Genomic DNA, 21,308 nt, shown 5'->3' with positions numbered 1-21,308 from the left:
GTGGAGGACAAGGTCGTCTGACTTTCATGTAGGAGATTGGAAGCAATTAACGTTGGACTTTTTATCCACAATCTATCTCTAACCTTAACCATACCATAATTGCCATGCGCACATATTGCAGAAAGGGAGGATTTTAAAAACATTGTCAAAAAAGTTTGCCATTGAATGTAATCTGGGGGTTTGATATCGACATTCTTGTCAGCATGAATTCAGTTGCAATTGACTCAAATTGTGACACGTCTTTTAACCCTACGTTCTCCATGTTGTTCTCCATGAAGGATGAAACTACAAACTTTCAGCTACCCATGGAGCACAAATGGTGGAACTAAATTCCCTGGCTCTGCCAAATTACCAAGGCAACTCTTCCTGTAAGAAGTGTTTGTAGTTGTGGAACTACAATGCATGCATAATGGGTCAAGTTGGCTTTTTCACATTCAAGGCGCAGATTTACATGTAAATACAGGTCACTAGAAGATAGTCAAACCTCCACGATCCTCCCAGGGTGGTGGCCTGGTCCACTCAGGTTCAGCTGTAAAATCAAAGTTGTGGAGATCAGCATCCATTGTGGCTGATGGTGATCTGGTATATTCAAGCTGATTGGCTGACAGCAGAGTAAAAGAGAGAGATCTCATGTCTGCAGAAAGACAGTCTTTCAGAAATGTCATGCGCCAACACTAAACTGACTGAATCATACTCGCAGTTGAGGGGTACATTCTTGCTGTGTGTCAGCTTCATGTAATAGAGAAACAAAAGCTCAATGATTTTTCATTTCAAAACAAATTAGATTTTGTTCACCAACAAAACCTGAATGTCTTACTACATCTGCCAGATTTCTGATTGTTCAGTAAATTACATGCTCTTCTATGGATAGGGAAAATGTATTGGGAGTTTTTGAGTTGTTTTTGCTGTTTGACTGCATGGAGTAATTAATATCAAATATTTATATATCTACATGTATACTTTGGGGTTAGAATCCAATTCAAACTCAGTCTCTGAAAAAACATTTTATTTTCATCAAACAGGATTTTGTCTGTAACCAAACAACCAGGATATGGTTAAAACCTTCTGGGTTTTTTTTTTTTTTTTTGGCATGTCACTCAAACTCACTGACATCACTGTTCATCACCAATACTAAGTATCATTACATTAGTATAGTTACACTGAGAGCTATTCAGCTTAACTACAAACCTTGCCACAAAAGAGACCAAACCACTATCAGCAAAACCTGATTGCAAAAATGCTTTCAGGTGTACAGGTGCACATACGCAGGTTCAAATATGCAACTGTTTCACAGTAACACTGGACTGAGCCTGAAAATTCACAACTAAAGGTCTGTTTTCTGGCTGCCAAATTTTCCTCTTTCTTTCTTTCTGTTTAGTGTCACGGTAAGAGCTTTTCAATTGAGACACATTTTTGTACTCTTCCCTACAAAGGTGAAGCAATAACATTTCTTTGTGTTTTTCAAAAGTGAAACAACATGACTCAACTTTATAACAAACATTACATGCTTTTAAACAATGTTTTTTTTGTTATTCACTACTGTATCCTTTTGTAGGGCAGAAATGTGCTGACCCAACTGCACTGGTATATGTGTAGGCATGGTTACTACTCAGTTTTCGAGTTATGTATGAGCGGCTGCTGCAGCAGAGACACCAGAGACAGAAACACAGCAGAAAACAATACCTGCCATCAGCTGTTCACTTGTGGTTGTGGGGTGATTAAAATAGATACAATGAGATTAAGTTTAAAGAAGCACTTTGAAGTTTTAACAACTTTTGTCATTAAAATCCCATCTGTGCTTTGGGGTCTCGGAGAGAGAGAGGGTGGTGTGTGTTTGATAAACAGCTGCTGTCGATCCTCTTTCTGCTTCTCATCCTCCCTCTATCAGCAGCACTCTTTACACATGAGCTGAATTAACACATGGGGGGATTTTCTTCATTTTCAGTGTTTATCAGAATTGGTGTTTTCATTACATCCATGTCTGCTTGACTCAGCCTCTCGGATTATCTTTCTGTCTCATTCTGATCATCACTCTGCTCAAGTCCCAATCCACCTGTCAGACAGAAGCAGATTAGCATTTCAAAAACACATTAACTGTCTCTGCGTGCAGTGAACAAGGTGACAAACAGCCACAGTGTTGTAGAGTCTATGCTGCTGTCAAAGTTAAAAGCTTTACTGTTCAGAGACATTTAGAGAGCTGGGAGAGGAAGTTCCCAGCAGGCGGCGTGCAGCAGGGAGGAGAAAACGTTTAAGTGGGGGTAGAAAGAAAAAGGAAAATGAACTGGATGTACAGTAAAGGCTTTTGAGGGAACCACCCATGTGATAGAAGTCTAGAAATGATCATGGATGTGACTCAGTTTCCTGCCAATGCCACCATGTTCAGAAAAGAAAGAAGGGGAAAGAATAAATTGAATGCCTGTGTCAGATATCTCAAACCTTCACTGCAACAAACAAAATCGTTCACATACAAAAGTTCTTATAAATGAATCCAGACTACAGACTAGGAACCTAGTTTTACCAGAACAAAGTTGTTTGAATCGTTTGAACCGTGGGAAGGAAAGAAATCAAGAGTTTCTGTGGGAGAAACAGCTTGACTTCTTCGTATGAAAATTTTCAAAAAGAATTTCTCAGGCTACATTACATAAGAGATGCCTCTTTGATATGCTTTAGATAAACCAGTGTTGCCAAATCAACCATGATTTAAATCTTAAACCTGGAATGACTGATTTTTATGGCCACTTGGGCGCAGCAAACAACCTGTAAACAACATTGACATACATCATATTTTGACATATAAGTTGATACAGCAAGCTTGTTAGCAAACAGTTACTTACATTTAATTTGTAGTTGCGTTTCTGCGAATGTAAGTTCAATATTCGCTCTGTTTTTTTGTTTAGCTCTTCAGCTGCTAAATGACAGCTTTTGACCAGCTAGTCTCTAACTGTCTGCCGTTTGGTGCTGAGTAGGAGTGTAGAGTGCGTTATTTGAGCTTTTTTCCAAAAAAAAAAAAAAAAAAGCTGTTGGCTGCACCCACAAAAATTATGCTATGAATGAACCAAAACAGTAAAGTATAAATCTCTGTAAAGCCGAGAGAAGCTGCGGATAATTCTCTGTAGGTTCATCACTACAAGTGACTCCTTTCACATTGTCACGTATTTTTCACATTTTCATTTGATACATGGTACCTTGTAAAAGGCGGCGAAACCATATGATCAGAACCAAAGGTATGATGACTGAACGAACTTCAAGGGGATATACAATAAAACAACGTCCTGCCAATTTCAAGTTCTCTCCTGTCTCTAAATATAAGCACCATCTTTCTCCAAGAGAAATCCAAACACAATAGGGTGTAGCTTGACATTTTCCCTACCCATACACAATAAAAATACTCATACCTCCATCATTTACAACATTTCAATATGACAAAGTGACGTTAGCCAGAGATTTTTACAAAGACAATAATTCAACATTTACATTTTTGAATATTTACAGTTGAAACAAGGATATCACACCTCATAAGTCCAACACTGTTGCCTGTTGTATCAGCATATTCACAATTTACTGTAAAGCAACAGAAAGACAACACTGTGCAAATTGTTCTTTTTTTGCCTCGACATGCTGCGGAGCCACTTCTTCCAGTAAAGTGTCTGAGTGGCTCTGAGTGCAGTGTAAAGTCCTGAGGCGTGGTAGGAGGGCTGGAGCAACATCTATTCCAAAAACCACCAGTTCATCAGGTCATCAGTTAAATGAAATACTCCTTTGGGTTTTCACCGGAGACATTCTGGGAGTCAGCCTGGTTGTTGTAAAGGAAATCTGGGTTGTCCTCCTGTTTGACTCCCTTCACTTCCTGGTTTCGATATGTCTCTTTTCTCCGGTAGAGGAATCTGGCAGTTATCGCCAGGCCAGTCACAACCACAAAGATCACCACTGCTATGACACCTGCAAGGTAAAAGGCTGAGATATTAGATAATTGTCTTTTCAAATTTCAATATGCATGAGTGCTTCAAAGACTTAAAGGAACTACTCCAAAATCAGAACAAAACATATGCCTATTTTTCTCCCATTGTACTGCCATTTAATTTCCTAATGTGTTGATTATCTTGCTAATCTAACTTTCAAGTTTAAACATAATTTGAAATCTTTTGAAGCTATTGGGCTGTTAGGTTGAGCACTTTTGGGAATATGACGGCGGGTTTCATTTAATTGGAATTCCAAAATACATCTGAAATCAATTTTCATACTACATTACATTATAAAAAGACAATGCTTTTTAAGATAACAGCAAAAAAGTTTTCCCATCAGCAAGTCATTCCTGCATAGGTTTAATTAGGTGAGCTGCGCTTTGTGCACTGAGACGGAGTCAGGGCAGTTTAATGGACAGGTTTAAATGACTTTTCTCTGTTTCACCTTTTCTATCTACACGATTATAGATTGAACCTTTTCAGTCTTCACTTTGAATCAATCTGTGCTGGCAGAGCAACAAAGTTTTAAATTAGTTTTAAATGGACTCTTGCCTGGTACATCACTTTACTCTTTCTTGGAGAACATCTGGCAACACAACTTTGTTCATCCCAGCAAACCTGATGTGTAACCTTTAAACTTTGTCACTTTGTTAAAAATGCACCAAACAAATACATTAAATATTAACATGAAAATCAGTATGTTTGACTTGACAACGATTGTTGCTATGTGCCAAAAACCAAAGATCCTGGTGTTATTCAAGTGAAACAAGGTGAGACAGGTTCCAGTACAGTGAAATACGGTGAAAAGGTCCAGTACCTCCAATCAGAGCTGAGTCACTCCTGATGGCATTGACTAAAGGTTGACCTGAACCCATTGAACCAGACTGGTCTACAGCAGAGAAAGAGAGAGAATAGTTGTGAAGGAGAGGAGGAAAACAGAGGGGAAAGATAATAAAAAACAAAGGGTACCAAGAAACAGAAGAGAAGATATTGAAGAGTAAAAAAAGAAATGCAGAAATGATATAAAGGAGAGTGAACAGACAAGAAAATAAGAAGTGAAATTAGATGAAATGGTGGAGGGAATGATGGGAAATTAATGACAAAAAAATGGATCAGAAAGAGAGAGACAGAAGAAAAATCCAGAGACAAGATCAGAAGAAAAATCCAGAGACAAGATCAGAACATCATCATTCAGAGTAGACAGGGAATACTACATCAGCTCTCCAAATGACTCTAATAAAGCATCACAAACTGCATTAGAACAAGCCCAGAGGAAGGAAATCCCAAAAGAAACTTCCCCCTCTGTGGTCCAAATTAATTAAAGCACTGATCACACTGTCATTAATCTAAAAAAAAACAAGGAGGATACCATATGTGATTAATAAGCCCCTTTTATGAGCTGGGAAAGCAGCTTTCATGCAATTTTGATACACAGAAATGGAAAGACAACAGGAGATGCATGCTACTCTACTCTTTATCTGCTTTGGGGTTTAATCTATAGACAGAAACAGAGTTGGAATATATGAGTTAACCAACTTCTAATGTAATGCTATCAGTTATAATTGAGCAATGTCATCAAAAATGTCTTTTATATTTTGGAAAGTATTGTAGAACCATTAACTACAGTGAATTTTAACATCTGTTGAATGAGATATATTCTTGCTTTATCATTTTTAGTTATTGTGGTTTCCATAACAACTATAAAAGCGGTGTTGTTAGCTCCCGACCAATTGCAGATGACACTTTGTGTCGTTGCTCATTTTACAAACTAACCGCTATACTGTCGTTAAACAAAGTGTTAGCAGAAGCAAATACCATAGCAAGTCTGAATGAGCGTAGCAGTGTAACTTGTCATGCTACATAATAATGGCTTCAGGCTTGACAAGTTAACCAAAGATGCTTTAATGACTCCCAATCTGGCATACAACACTGCACCATTGTTGTCACTGTTAGCTGCACTGACTGTGGCTTCTTCTTTAGTACCTACAGGATAAAGCTGACGATTTTCTATATTTCTGTTATTGTCAACAAATCCCATGAAAAGACAAACAATGTATTAATCCATCTCTCAATACTTTCTGACTTCCCTACTCTATCTGTGGCACTCCCCCACGCCCCAAGCTCATTCGTTTATATTGAAGAAGTGAATCTTGAAAACATGCTCACAAATACAGGCTCATTCTTTTTCTAAAACAGCTGGGAACTATAGTTTTAAAAATGTGTTGGGACTATTTTCAGCTGCGGATTATTAAACTTTTGGTGCTCTAATGAGTATTTCTGGCAGCAGGACTGTATGTGGGACTGACTCAAAATAAACGTGTGTGTGTGTGTTTTCATGGTAATGAAGGAACATGTCACCCAGTGCAACACTGTTTTTAACAGTCTTTGGACAATAAGACAACAATGGAGCTTTACCTTGTTTTGTAACTAAATTTGCAGGACCACAGCTATTAGAAGTTTCTAGGCTACAAATAAATAGTCAAAACACATTGGACCTCATTTTTGATATATCATGCTCTTTTCTCTTGTTTGACAAAACTTCCAACAGAAACTTAAGCCTAATTAGTATCCTCACCATCATATCAAGTTTGATATTAGACCTACCCAACCCCTTCCTTCTCCTACCTGACAGGTGATGTGTGTTCTCTGCTGCGTCAGGATTTGCTGAAGCCGAGGAGCCGCAGTTGGACTGGACTAAAGGTCCGGTGATAATGACAGGGCTGGTGTCTGGGTGGAGCAGAGCAGCTTTCAGAGGGCTGATGGAGTTAAAGTAGACCACTGAGAGGCAACCGGTGAAACCGAGAGACGCCAACCTGGCCAGGTCTGGATCCAAATCATCAGACCCTGTAGAAAGAAATTGAATGAGAAAGTTGAATATGTGTCATTGCTGTAAACTGCATAAGTTACAGAATGTAAAAAGGACTGTACATTAAAAAACAACATTAAACCAGTTGGTATATAACTTTACTTCTAATTTAATCACGTCCATTGTCTTTATAAAAAATAGCAACTTAATGTTATTTGGTGCTGATACCTGTAATGGAATAAGATATTCACTGCATTTCCAAGGTACAAGTAACTGACTTATTGCTTTCCCACGTACAGTACTGGCATTGGAAATACTGGCTCTTTTCCATACTGATTAAGAGTAAATGAAACCGGCATAATTACATAATTTTTGTCAGCTATGAGTTTAATACTTAGGGGCCATTCAACACATGGTGGTTTTTAGGGTAACACATGTTTTTTTCCTGGATAGAGTTTCGATTTCTGCCCAGTAGACGTTATTGAAATAGCATCACATCAGCGGAGAAGAATCTCAATGCATTTAATATGACATTACCAGTGAATATCGGTGCCGTTATTAAATTAAATTAAAGACTTAATAAACAGATGAATTGACTCGGCTACAGATTCTCCTGTTGTCCCCCATTGTAGGAACATTTGTGGCAGTACATTAACTTGAAGTGATTTAGCACCTGTAAACATGCCATTCATTCATTACATTATGCTGAATACAATACTGTTTATCTGTTGTAGATGTTTTGTCATATATAGTTTATAGTTTGTTTATTCCACTGAGTGCAACAGCAGGACACAAACTGATATGTCAGGATCCATAATGCTAATCACCATCCAATCAGAAAGAAGGACAAACATACAGACACTAACCAGCCTCATTACAGTACACAGACTGTCAATAACTCAGCTTCCAGTCTGCATCCATCACTCCACAAGACAGATGTGCACTCTCGCCTTTATCTGTTTTATTGACTTAAATCCCTTTATCATACACCTCCACTCCTTCACAGCAGTGTAAACAGCAGCTGTGAAATCTGACATTGCCGCTGTAAACAGCTGCAGCAGTGTCTGTTCAGATGACTGAGAGGTGACTGTGGTTTTACCAGAACACATCTGCATGTTGATGAGAGCAGCAGGAAACATTACTGCAGCCTGTAAGCTCCTCTCAGCTGATACACTATTCACTCCATCACCTCTGTCTCTCTGTATTCCTTCCAGGTCCATTAGTTAGCTTGATGGATGACAGGGTTGGTAGGAAACAACAGAAAATCCACTTTCCTGCTGCTTTTCTGATCCTGATGTGAGACTCTGCTGCCTCTGGTTTGACAGAGGGTAGGACTGGTCACATGATGACATGACGGGGTTAAAACACACTGAGTTCTGAGTACTGGAGCTTTACATCCAAAAAGACAAAAGATCTTGGATAATTAGTTACTCCATATGATATGTAGTGATCATGCCTCGCATAAAATGTAGATTTATTTAGTTTTGTTATGAAATTTAAACACTTTAAACAGTGTTAAATTAGATGTGACAGATATGATAAACCAATGTTTTGAAATGAACCAACTGATGACAATTTTGCATGCAGTATTTTTTAATTTTGATCAATTTCATGCCAAAAAATGCAAGTAATTACAATTTTCGAGCACTGATAAAAAAAAAAAGCTCCTGAAACATCAATTACAGTCTGAGACTGTCAAAGTCTCTAAATTTAATCAAAAGAAAAATAATGCTTGTTTGTGTGGGATCCAATGAAAATGTTCTGAGGTTGGCTTCACAGACAACCACTGCAATGCTGAGCACTCACACAAGAAATATGTAACTAAACCAACTGCATCATATCCATAAAAACAGAAAATAATGACCTATTGATGCCATAAAAAAGTTCAACAAACTGACAAACTGCAAGAATGTATCTGTCTGAAAATACATAATTTGCAGTACAACACAACAATGACAATAACAAACTGCTGCACATTTTCTGTTACAAGACTCTAGTAAAGGGCCATTTGAATAAGAAACCTCTAAATGCCAGAAATTGAAAAAAGACACTTTGTCGAGATATATCATTTTCTTACTTGGTGTTACTTGATAGTACTGATGAAAGCCATTTTAAATAACCAACTCATGCTTTACTTCTAATAGCCAGTGTGTTTCCTTTTTAAATTGACAGTGCAGTTGCTGTGTGTCTGTCTTATCAGAGCGCTGTGACTGCAGCCTATGGCTTCTCAGCCCCTCATGTTATTAACAGCTTATATCTCAGTCCGTCTCGGATGGAGCCAATTACTGTCTCAACCCGACTCTGTAACAGGTCCCTATCCAGAACTACACAGCTAAATGGATAAAGCGTTGCACTAAAACAACCAGGGTTGGTGACACTTTTCAATAAAACATCTATTAATGGACTCCTGTTCACTTCTGAAATGGGAGTGAGGAGGAGACGGTCTGTGAAGGCAGGGAGAGCTTTGACCAAACAGTCAGACTCCCTAGATTAAGGCTGGACAATAAATCAAATTTATTGATTAATCAACATTATGCATCTCTAACAACCTAAATTTAACCATATAATTTAACCAATAGACAACTCACCAGTTTAAAGAGTAACTTAACACCAGGCTGAAAAGTAGTGTTTCACTGCCCTCTCAAGCTTGTTTCCCCTCTGACCACAGCCAGCATCATTGATGAGTGTGGTCAGGAGCGTGCTCTGTTGCACCTGTAACCACACCCAACAGTGATGTCACAGGGTCCTGGAGTACACCTGTACATCACTACAGCAAGGTGAAAAGTTAAAAACTGTGGAGGTCAGGAAAAACAAGATTTTCAGAGGGTGTTAAGTTCAATCTTCAAGGTACATTTATTGGCAAGACAAAGCTGCACAATGAAATTAAAGTTGTACACACACAGAACATACAGTATATACAAATATTTAAAAATTAGTAATAGTTAGTCTTGAACCAACCAATCAGCTCACAGTCTCGTCCAGAACATTTAACTGGGCAAACATAAAGTGAGTCATCAAGAGTAAGAAAATATAATGCACTGATGTACTGAACAAAAGGATGTGTTATTATGAGTAAATTATTAGTTATAACTTATAAGTTAAGACTATCAGGGAAATCTATTTATCAGAAAGACGGTCGAATCAGGAGAAAAGACACTCGATTATTTCAGTATGAAGTAAAAGTGACCAAACATGTTTGTGAGCTAATGTATGGTATTTTATTAATCTGAATGACCTTAACATTTATCTAATAACTGGGTAACAGGTTGATCTGAGCTAGAGAGAACATAACATAACTGAAAGGTCCAAGATGTGGTTCCTGCAGTAATCATGCACGTGTCTGACAACATTAGCATCAATTAGTTGCTCACAACATGTTGTTCTAGATGTGAACCTCAGTTTTAAGTGTAACACAAAAACTTATACATCATGTGGCTAAATCCAACTTCACTATCTGTTATACATCCTGAATCAGCACTACTTAGCACTAAGATGAAAATATGAATCACTTTATCATACTGAGTGCTAACAGGTTTGACTACATTTATTTCTGTAGATTTTCATGAGAAACACATGCTGAGTGTTGGATGAGATCAGTCGTCTCAGGGCTGTTCAAATGAGTATGAGTGCTTGCTAACTAAAAAGCCTTGTCTCTGCTTTTACTGCCTCCTCACTTACCGTGCACTTTGCCCAACACCAGCGACTTGATGGCGTTGAATTCTCCATCAGACGTCAGATTGAAGTCTTCTCTGGCATTTTGGTCGATCTGAAACAATAATTAATTGTGAGAAACTTTTTTTGTCGCCTCATTAGACAAAAAAAAAAACCCCAGTAACTTTAAAATTACTCACTAAGGTTGACTTTTGTGCCATTATTTTCTAAGTGAAGGAAGTCAAAACTGTGGTGATATCTGAATTTGGAACTCTTTTAGAACAGTGTTCAGCTTTCCCTTTGTTTCATCTCACCAGCTCAGTGGGAGAAATGAGCAACCATACTTTCAGTGAAAAACATTCAGTCATCTGGGGTGAAATTCTCCATTGGAGATTATTTTAATGAGGGCTTCTCCACAAAGAGTCTCACCATGTGGCTATGGAGAGGAAAGCTAGTCAAAACCAAAACTGAAGTTTCAAACTAAAACACCAAAGCTTTAAGAGATGCTTAATTTCGGTCTAATATTTTACTTTTTGCCCCATTAGACTTTGTAAGTAGGAGGTTGAAACACTGTTTACTTAATTGAGGTATCACTTGACTTGAAACTCCACTTAAAATAACTCAGTTGGGGGTCATAAACTTAATACATTTTTTTACCTAATTACAAATGTGATGTTTAGTGCTGTGAAGTACACCTGCATGTCTTAAGCATTAACTCTGGCCTTTTATAGCCTTTATAACTAAATGTCATAAAGAGTCAAAAGGAGTATTTCAATTTATTGGTGTACATTTTATGTCATGTAATTCTGTTTAGCAGTGATGTGTGAAATGACAGTTGCAGATCAGAGTCCCTGTGAACAGAAGTCTCATAGATGTGTTAAAAATTTACTTAAAGTGAGGTGAGTTGGACTTGAGTTGAAGTGTGTTCATGAAGAAATAAAATAGTGCAAATGGGTATGGGAAGTAGTTATAGTCCTGTTCTGCTGATATTGAAAGAAAAGCTCCAGGTAAAGTTTTCTTTGCTTTAAATTGATATGATTCAATTTAGTTTATTTTAGGTTCCACATATTGGAGTGTTTCTCCTCCGGTATCTGAACAGAGCAGACTAACTGGAGCATGCTGTGAGATCAACAGGATACCCTTGGAGGAAAACACTAGGCACTGGCCTCTCTGATAGCAGAACGAAAACAGAGGACACAGTGTATTGGTAGCCCAGAGTGATTTAGGCTTCAATGAGTCATTTTTCAATGGGACATCTGCTCAGGGGAGAGGATATGATATTTAGACATGTGGAGACTGTGTGCTGCTGGCCATCAGGAAACCAAACCAAAACTCTTGTTGAGGTTCACCTGATGTCCCTGGAGTATGTTGCTAACAATAAAATGATTCAAGGTGATGGAAACTGGCATGATGAGATGCACCTCCATATTTCACTGGAGCCTCACAACACAGTGAATCAGGAAGCTGCACCCATGCAAAACGAGGTCACCTTGGATTTCATTTCAGGGTGTTAATAATTATACAGACATTCAGGCTGCTGGCTCCTGGTTAGATGAAGTTAACCTCATATATCATCCAAGGCTGCTATTAACAAGATAAGACATTCAGTAGATCCAGGTACGATTAAAACACTTCATATTTCATCTGAAGCTCTTCTAATGTGTAGTTTGTCCCTGCTGCCATCACTAGGCCTTTTATTATTGCTGAGAGAAACAACACAATACTGTAGAGATGGGACTCTGTTCCCTACTTTTTACTGATTGAAAATTATACAACACCCACACATGTGCTCTACCATGTGTCTCTGGTAGATCATTAGTTTCAGTATTCTAACATTTTGGTGTATGCTATCTTGAGTGACAGCAGGTGACTCATTATCTCATGGCATTTAAAACAAATCATTTTAAATGCCATGTGCCCCAAACTGTCACTTTTTTGTGGGAAATTGGTAAAATTGACAAAAATAACAGACTTTTTTCCATCTATTAAGAACTACTCTCCCTGTTTCCACAGGAGGAGAAGGTAGTGAATGGAAGGAGTACATGTGCAGCTACATGATTTAATTTAACTTGGCTACAGCAACATTTTAGCACAAAACTTGAATTTGGTTAACGTCAGGTACTGGTCATTAAAATGTATGTTAAAGTGTTCACATGGAGAAAAAAATTGATTGTATGATTCTGGCCTCTGTTGTCTGAACATGTAAACATTTTAAGTTAAAAGGATACTCCATCCAAAATCTATCTCTTAGTTAGATTAGTAGTCATCAGCTGTAGACTTGGAAGGTGGTTGTTAAAATTTGGCAGTTTCATTACAACAGTGGCTGTTCAGCTTGAAATCACGTCAATGACAATGGAAAACTAATACACAGCTTCCATTTGTCACTGGTGTGGCTAGCTGTTAAAGCTTTTGACCATTGACCAAAATTAAAAGGAAGATGTGCATTTAACCATATTTTGGAGCATTTTGGAGTCTTTGGAACATACTGAGCATATGGATGGAAAACTGGATTATGCTGCAGGACTGGTTGGATTCTTTTATCTTGAAACTGGGTGGAAATTGTTGGAATATATTTTAATCACTGTGGCACTGACCACAGCTGAAATAAAATCAGCTGCATAAAACAGCATTCTCGTCTGCTTTTGTCTTCGGCATTCCAGTTGTTTAAGACAGCTTCTTCCACCGCTTCGAAAAGCAATCAATAGTCCATAAAATAGTGCAGCTTCACGGATGGCTACCATCTTTTTTTGTTTAGTTTTTTGTTGTTGTTTTGTTGGACCCACGCAAACGAGAGGAGGATGTGTGACGTTCGGTCGTTTCAGCTGGACAGAGCAATCGGATCTCAATGTGGACACTGGAGACGCATTTTAATACCAGGTGTACATGTAATCAGGATAATGCAAGGTGTGAAGGGAGTCTCTGTACCAATAGGTACATGGTGTAAATATAGTAATAACTATATGGTGTGTGTGATTGTGTGTGTGTGTGTGTGTGTGTGTGTGTGTGTGTATTGTTACCTGCACAGACACAGAGTCTGTCAGTCTCCTGATGGTAACAGTGTGTAGCTGTCCGTTGGCCAGGCTCCTCACTCCGCTCCTCAACACTTCGGCATCTCTGCTGCTGTCCAGTTTGTATCTCACCTCCAGCTTATCTTCACACGCAAACACACACACACACACAAAGTTTTTCCAATTTAAACTTTTTTCTCATGAAAACATCCAGGTCTCCTTCTCTAATCTTTACTTATCTTATTTTAAGGATGTATTTTTCACTTCAGTGATGAATCTGAATGATGTGCATCTGAGTTAATAAAGCTTTCCATATTAAGAGGATTAGGAGTTAATTCCCTATCAATAACACAACTCCAAATCTAATTTAATTTTACTAATATTTGGAGGATTAAGAGCAGATTTAATGAAAGCCCTGTGATATCTTTGGGCTTTTAAGATTTTAAGAAGGATAAGAAATTACACGTCGTCCTTCAAATGCATACATATTAACATTTATTATACTTTTCAAGTATAATAATTAATCCCATAAATAAAATTTCATGATTATGATTCACTATGTTCTTCTTTTTATTACAAAGGTGTATTTACCAAGAAGGAATAATCATTTGGTGTAAGAGCTAATCCAGTTAGCTGTTGCTTCTGATAATAAATGTATTTTTGAAAACAGGCCTTAAGTGATTGACAAGGAATTTCTGTGTTTGGGCTGAGGAGATTTAACTGCAGCAGAGGGGGAAAATAAATAAGAAATGAGCTGAACAAGAGAAAGCTCTATGGGATTTAATTGGACACTTCAGTTTAAGTGCATCTACCTGACGACTCCACGGTCAGCATGAAACCGTAATGCCCTGCTGTCCATCAGCTTTCTCTGACTCATTAACGCCAGAAAAATCCATTTACAGCTAATCTAGCAGCAAAGTGCTGATTGTATTGGACTCCTGGATGCTGAAAATGTAATTTTAAATTCAAAGTGCCTCCTACTACTCTTAAAAGCCAAATTCACAAGATGATTATTTCACACAAAACTTTATAAAACACATCAGCAAGTTTTCTGCTGTTTTATTCAGCAGCACACTGACCTGCCACCCATTAGCAGCCCACCAGACGTTTATTCCCTCAGTATCGCTCATCAGGTCTCAGTGACCAGTGAACACTTTTTTTAGCCTGAGACAAAACATAATAGCCGGCCCGGCTGGACAGATTAAAAGGCGGAAGAGGCTGACGGGGTGAATCCAGAGAGAGAGGAAAGATCTGACAGATCCTGATAGATCTGGTAAAGTTGCAGAGCAGAGAAGATGAGGAGGAGGAGAGGTCAATATCAGGAGAAGATGACAAGAATGGGAGACAGGATGAGATGAAAAGGAGAGGAGAGGTGAGAGGCTTGGAGCAGCTGAGGAAGAGAGAAAAGTAATTGAAAAAAGTTGATGGAGGAAGACGAGAGGCGCAAAGGAAAAGTCTTGAAAAGATTTAAAATAATATATAAGAAGGGAGAGCAACAAACAAGAAGGAAAAGACCGAAGATTAAAGATATGTAATTACTAGAAGGGGAGAGATGGGGGGAGTAAGAATTTGAAAAAGGTGTATAAGAGGGTGAAAGAAGACTGTAAGGGAGAAGGAGGCAAACAGGAAAAGAAGCTTAAAAGAAGCTTTTCAAAAATATTGACATTCAACCTCAAGTCTGAATGACCTGCAGAGAGGAGACAAAAAAATTATTTGACAGGCGAGAGAGGGGGAAATGAATGGGAGAAGAGGTGTTTAAGAGGCATTTCATAAAAAGTGATACACCTAATATTGTCTGCAATCTTGTTTAAAAAAAAAAAAAATGAATAAATGAAAGCTGCAGGAAAGAGAAGCTGAGGTAGATTAGACGGTTTAAAAATTAAATAAAATGCTCTACCTTAAGCTTGAGCTACAGCCAAACAAACAAACTCCTTCAAAATAAAAGCCTCCTCACCGTGCTTGTTGATGAGCAGGGCCAGGTACTCTCTGTAGTAGGAGCTGACGTAGAACAGCACAGCCGGACTCTGGTTCGTCCTGAAGCTCAGGGAGACGTTCTCTCCTCTCAGCGTCATGTCAGAGTAGATGGAGGACGGCAAAGCGCTGCTGTTCCTGCTCAACTCGTACGGCTCCTTGAAGGTGTAGCTGATAGACGTCCCCGACTTGAAGCTGGCTGACACCTCTGGAGGAAGAGAGACAGCCACAGAGAGGTTATAGTACAGACTTTTATTTGGCAATATCAAAAATGGAAAGGAAAAATGAAAGCTGATTTCCAAATATATAAAAATAAACTGTTCTTTGAAAACAATGGGGCAAAACAAACATCAAACATCGAGAACTCTGACAAAAGATACAGCATTATAAAGCTTTCATTTTTGGCCATTGACTCATGCAGACTAAGAACATATTCAAACCTCTTGAACCTTGAAAGATAAATGGAGGCTTTTTGATGTTTTCAGGACAAGAGTACTACCATTGATTTTTCATCAAGGAGGTAGACTTTTCTTGTTTTGACGTTACTTTTTCACAATGACTTTAGATGCTTTCCCACCACAAACAAACACCACCAGAGTCCAAATGGAACTGGACCAAGAACTTTTCAGATGGTTCAGTTCAGCCTAAATGAACCCAACTAGGCAAACGCACCAGATTTCATTTGAACCGGGCCCAGAGAGACTTTACCATACATGACCATTAAAGGAATAGTTCCACATTTTGAGAAATATGTTTATTTGCTTTCTTGCCAAGTGTCTGACACATAATCCCCTATAAAACAGCAAATTGTTGTTTTTACACTCTGGTTTTTGTACAGACTAAACAAACGAAATGTATTAATTAGTGAGCTTCAAAGAGTGGTATCAATCTCCTCATTTTGCTCTCTGCAAGAAAATGTGTATTTCCAAAAATGTGGAGCTATTCCTTTTAAAAAGAAATGGCTATAAAACATTTTTTTAACAAATTAGTGAGCGTCAAAAACACTTTGTATTATCATAATTTTGCAATGAGGTTTAATAAAATTAAACAAAAGTCTTAAAGAGCCAGATCTGTTTATCACTTTTGTACTATTCATTTGTGTGAGCAGTTGGTTGGCTCAACCAAAGTAAGAATCTAATGCACATGCTCTATGGGCCACAAAATGTAGAAGGGTGAAGAACTTTTTTGGCATATGACGAATAAGAAGAACTACTTTATTATTTCCCTTGGGGAAATTCAACACTCCGTACCAACTGGTCCATGCTGAGATTGTATATTTTGTGTAAGTGTTCATAATATTGTGTTCAACCCTTGTTATTCTAAATTTCAGGAATAGTTTCAGAACAAGACCTGAAACTCAGCAGGATTAAAATGCTGCTGTGGTTCATAGCCCTAATAACAGCAAAGTCTTTTACCGCTGTTTTAAACTTTAGTTTTGGTTTATTGATAGATTTCTTGGAAGTGCGTTGATTTTTTGACTTGCATGAATACCATTTATTTAAATTTGCAGCATCTCTTTTGTTTTTTATCCAGTAGAATAATTGTTTCCCTGGCAAAGTACAATTTACACATATTTATTTTTCACTTTGTTTCAATATTATAATAAATTGCTCAGGGTTATTTTAGCTCAATAAGATATTTACAGCATCTGAACAACACTGACATTGCCACACAAGGCTGTTCTCAAAATACCAGCACCCAAGCAAGAAAAAAACCCCTTTGTACTAATTACAGAAAACTGTGTTTAAAAGTTCAACACAGCTATATCCATGCAGTATTTCACAATTAAAATTTACTTTCTCTGCCTCAGCCTGCTAACGAAGATGCTGATACGTACAGTAGATACCAGTAGTTGGCAAGAGGGCAAAGAGAGTCCTCTTAGTTATTGAACCCAGGTATAAAGTTTAATGTAATGACGCATTATTAGTGCAATGAATTTAACATCAAACGCAGGACTTAAATAGACTCCATCACACATCAAACAGACACATGGTAGCTAAGTACTTGTTGATGAGTCTTAAGTGCAGTAAAATGTTCACTGGAATGATATAGATTCTTACAGCAACAGAAAAACACCCACACATGGACATTTTTAACAGCAGTCTCTGTCTCGTCTTCTTATCTCACGTTTATTTTTATTTGCATTTCCATCCTTTGAGTTAAAGTACATTATGAGAATATATCCCATTAGAGTCCTATAGAAATAGCTGCCTATATGCACTCAATGACATCATCTTTATGGAGACACAGACGTTCAGGGTTCATCTGCACAGTGAAGGACTTTCATTCTCCTCTTTAAGGAACCACAAGCTGACACATATCATCAGAACAGCTTTAACCTTGGAGGTTGAGATATGAGTCAACTACAGTAAATGTAAAGCAAAGAGGAGAGGATGGAGGCATTATGTGACACTGTGTAGCATGTTGTAGAGAAAGGTCAAGGCACCATCAATTTAGTTTGAGCTGAAGAGAAATATAAGATAGAATAAACCCTTTTAATGGCTTCAGCTTTAAATACTGTGACAACTTTGTCCACAGAGCTTAAATGTAACCTGTGGAGTTTCTGATCACTAGAAGTGCTATAGAGCATTGTTTATACATGTTTTGTTTGTATTGAGAACGTGCACAAGCCACACACAATTGTGCGAGCATGAGGGCAATGTGATACACACTCTTGGGATTATCATCATTATTCGCTATTCTGCACAACTGGTTGTGGTAAGACGCAAAGAAATGTAGCAATGCGCAAACAAAGGCAGTGAAAAAGACTTAGATAGCAAGTAAGCATGGATGTAAACAATGCAGGATTTACAGCTTTACAAATGTTTTATGAGGAAGGAAATGCATTCAACACTGAATGTAAACTGTAATGTTTGTTTGTTTAAAAGAAAACACCACAGTACACCATTAAACTTAATTTATAAATCCTTCAGCTTGTATGGTCTCTTTTTATGGGTGCGACATGCTGCTGTGAGGAAGTGATATTTTTATACATTTTTTCTTCCAAAATAAATTTTAAATACCACAAAATCACCTCCAAAGTGAAAAGATTCTCCAGCCAAAGGAAACCTTTACCAACATATAGACATTGGCTAGTATGACTTGCCTACACCTCTACAGTATGTATATGTGTGTACCTGTATGGCAGAAGACTCCAGTGTATGCTGACAGGCCGCAGTCACAGTGGAAGCCGCTGGCTCTCTCCACGCAGCGGCCCTGGTTCTGGCAGAACGAGCCGTAGCTGCTGCAGTGACCCGGGCAGCCGGGTCGAACCCCAGGCGTCATCCTCGCCCTCTCCTCCAAGTCCAGGGTGACGCCGTTCAGTTGCAGGGAGCGAATACAGCCCCGAAAGCCCTTCTGCCTGGACGCTGTGCCTCCTGAAAACATAAACATTGCGTGGCATTTTTTGTATTACATCTCATGTTGTTGTGAAATGCTTCATTTTAAACTTTCTGTGTGGCTGAAACGGCTATGTCACTAATATCACAAGCAATCAGCATGAAAGCATGTAGGGATCAAAGCTAGCACTCAGAACAAAAATGGAACCAATATTCCTGTCTGTCCTCTTTGTCCCAGCCTCTCTCATTTCTTTGTGTGTTGACAAGTCTGTTTGTTTTCTTTCTCTCTAGTTTTTCATTTCTCCTCCTCCTCCTGTCATCTACAGCAGATCAACATGTCGCTTCTACTCCCCAAAAGCTCCAAACTGTCAACACTCTTCTTATAAACTATTAAACAGCAATGAAGCAACAAGCTGTATGTGGAAAACTGATTCGGACATAACACTGTCTTTAGGTCTGTCTGTATAGCATCATTCTAGCTACTGACTGGCTAACAAGGTGGTTGGCTGTCTTGCTGAATTACTGTCTGATTGTGTGTCTGGTTGTATGTTTATGTTTTCCTTGCACCATCTCCAGCACCTCACTTGCAATCTGTCAGAATTTTTTTTAACTACAAACCTGAGGACAGTGAAACAATATCAAAAATACATGTTCACCTTTGCACACACATATACTGAGACCTCATATGTGATGGCACAGCAAGAGTTCAAACCTGACAACCTAATTTCTGCAAAGATCACAGATTGAAATTGTTATTGTCTTCAGAGTTCAGACATGCCAACACTTTGCTCTCAGCCCTCAAAGCTGACAACTTCCTACTGTTTAGCAGTAGCTTACCAATAAATCACTGAGCTCTGTTAGGTCCCTATCTCTGCTCTAATACAAGTCGCACACAGTAAATCATTGAAATAGGTGGGCATCACTAAAGCAACAACAGTGCAATGAGAAGAGTACTTTAATTAAGCTGACACAAATGTGGACTCATTTATCATTTTATAGAAAAACTGTGTTTATTGACAATGAGAAAACAATGCTAATGAGACTAGAATATGTCCTAGTGGGAATTAATTTGTCATAATGTAACAACATTTTTACTACATCTTGCTAAATTATTTGATGTATTTTAGAGTAGGACAAGAGAGGCAGTTATATTGAATGGGAACTGAGGCAATGATTTCAAAATCCAAATGTCTTCATAGGTTTTTGTAGACAATTAAAAATGCAAGCTAGAAAGTACTATTGATGGGTTTTTTATATAAAAATAAAAGAATAGAAAATGTTGAAATGTAAATATTTGGACACCCAAAAACAGGACTTAGACAAAGGTTCTAAGTTTAAACGGTTTATTTCACAACGCTGGGAGCATAGGGGTTTGAGAGGCTGACTCGAAGTCTCATGGTGACGTAGGCAGGAAGACAGACAGGCAAGGAATGTCACAGAGACCAGGCTGGTAGACAGGCAGATTACACAGGAGAATATGATCCTGAGACACAAGGAAAAACACAGGTTAACCAAATTCAAAAGACACAGGATAACAACAAGACGGTGACTAGGGTGTGCATCTGTAACACATAGATAAACTGACTGACTATCTGGCGAAGGCTGGAGAGGAGAGCCGGGGTACTGCTGGAGCTGGATGATTGGATGAACTGCAGGTGTGCAAGGGGAATTGACGGCAAGGGCTTGATGAATGGTTGGTTGCAGGTGTGTAGGAGAGAGATGGACTGCCATGCCTAGACCAGGACACACGTCCACAGACACACACAGAACAAACAGCAAACACAAAGGAAGGGAGAGAACAACTGAAAACACTAAGGATGAGGGAGAGGCAGAGCCAGACCACGACATGACATGTATTATCAAACTAGGGTATATTATGAAATCAAAGGCTGGATGCCTACATGAAAAAGCAGCATCAGAAAATATTAACTTGTTCAGTGTAGGTCATTTGTTTAATACAAAGACTATTTTATAAACTACAACACAAAACTTCACTACAACTTGTGAATGACTACAGTTTCCGATATTGAATGTTGGGGCTGAGACATCATAGATTGTAAGAAATTTTCGTATAATTCCTTAATAGGCTAAAAAAAAGCAGCAATAATAATTATGATTATGCTGTTACACGTGCAGTAACTTTAGCTTATTAATGTTAACTTATTAAAAGTAATCAAGTGACATCCAGATAAATGACTCGCAATTAAAGTTATGTGAAAGTCTAAATTCAGGTTAATTGATTTGCTTAAAATTGTTCTTTAGTATTTAAAATCTTGTGTAGTATAGTATCAGTAAATCATTATTTCAAGTTTTGTTGTATAGTTTCAGGTTAACTTACCTCAAGAATAACTGGGCGTTCAGACCGCCGCCGGCGAGAGCGTCAAAGTGACCGTTCATTCATTTTCTATGTGAGCCGGCAGCAGCGATGCAGTGCGTCTTGGACGTTGTGGGCATCAAGGGAATTTGAAGTCCGGGCAACTTTATGGTAATGAGCTATGACGTGGTTCAGTGGGAACACAGGGTTAGCCGTCTAGCAACACAGAGTAGCATATAGCCTAGCTTCTTAGTCTTA

The 21,308-nt window shown here is 38.4% G+C and overlaps 1 protein-coding gene across 2 annotated transcripts in view; it reads right to left on the bottom strand.

Moving 5' to 3' along the window:
- Positions 1-989: 989 nt before the first annotated feature.
- LOC122887152 (contactin-associated protein-like 4) overlaps positions 990-21,308 on the bottom strand; it is a 95,964-nt gene continuing 75,645 nt past the window's right edge. Inside the window, exons 18-24 of one of the 2 annotated variants that reach the window (XM_044220099.1) lie at positions 18,536-18,775; positions 15,382-15,606; positions 13,437-13,570; positions 10,447-10,534; positions 6,588-6,806; positions 4,780-4,851; positions 990-3,939 (exon numbers count right to left, since the gene is read on the bottom strand). In XM_044220099.1, coding sequence (XP_044076034.1) covers positions 3,743-3,939; positions 4,780-4,851; positions 6,588-6,806; positions 10,447-10,534; positions 13,437-13,570; positions 15,382-15,606; positions 18,536-18,775 — 1,175 coding nt within the window. In that variant the 3' untranslated portion in view covers positions 990-3,742. The remainder of the gene's footprint in view (positions 3,940-4,779; positions 4,852-6,587; positions 6,807-10,446; positions 10,535-13,436; positions 13,571-15,381; positions 15,607-18,535; positions 18,776-21,308) is intronic. The other variant, XM_044220100.1, reaches the window with a different exon arrangement.

This window comes from Siniperca chuatsi, linkage group LG13, assembly GCF_020085105.1.
Source record: "Siniperca chuatsi isolate FFG_IHB_CAS linkage group LG13, ASM2008510v1, whole genome shotgun sequence".
Classification (NCBI taxonomy): domain Eukaryota; kingdom Metazoa; phylum Chordata; class Actinopteri; order Centrarchiformes; family Sinipercidae; genus Siniperca; species Siniperca chuatsi.
This window is presented reverse-complemented; position numbering and strand designations above follow the sequence as displayed.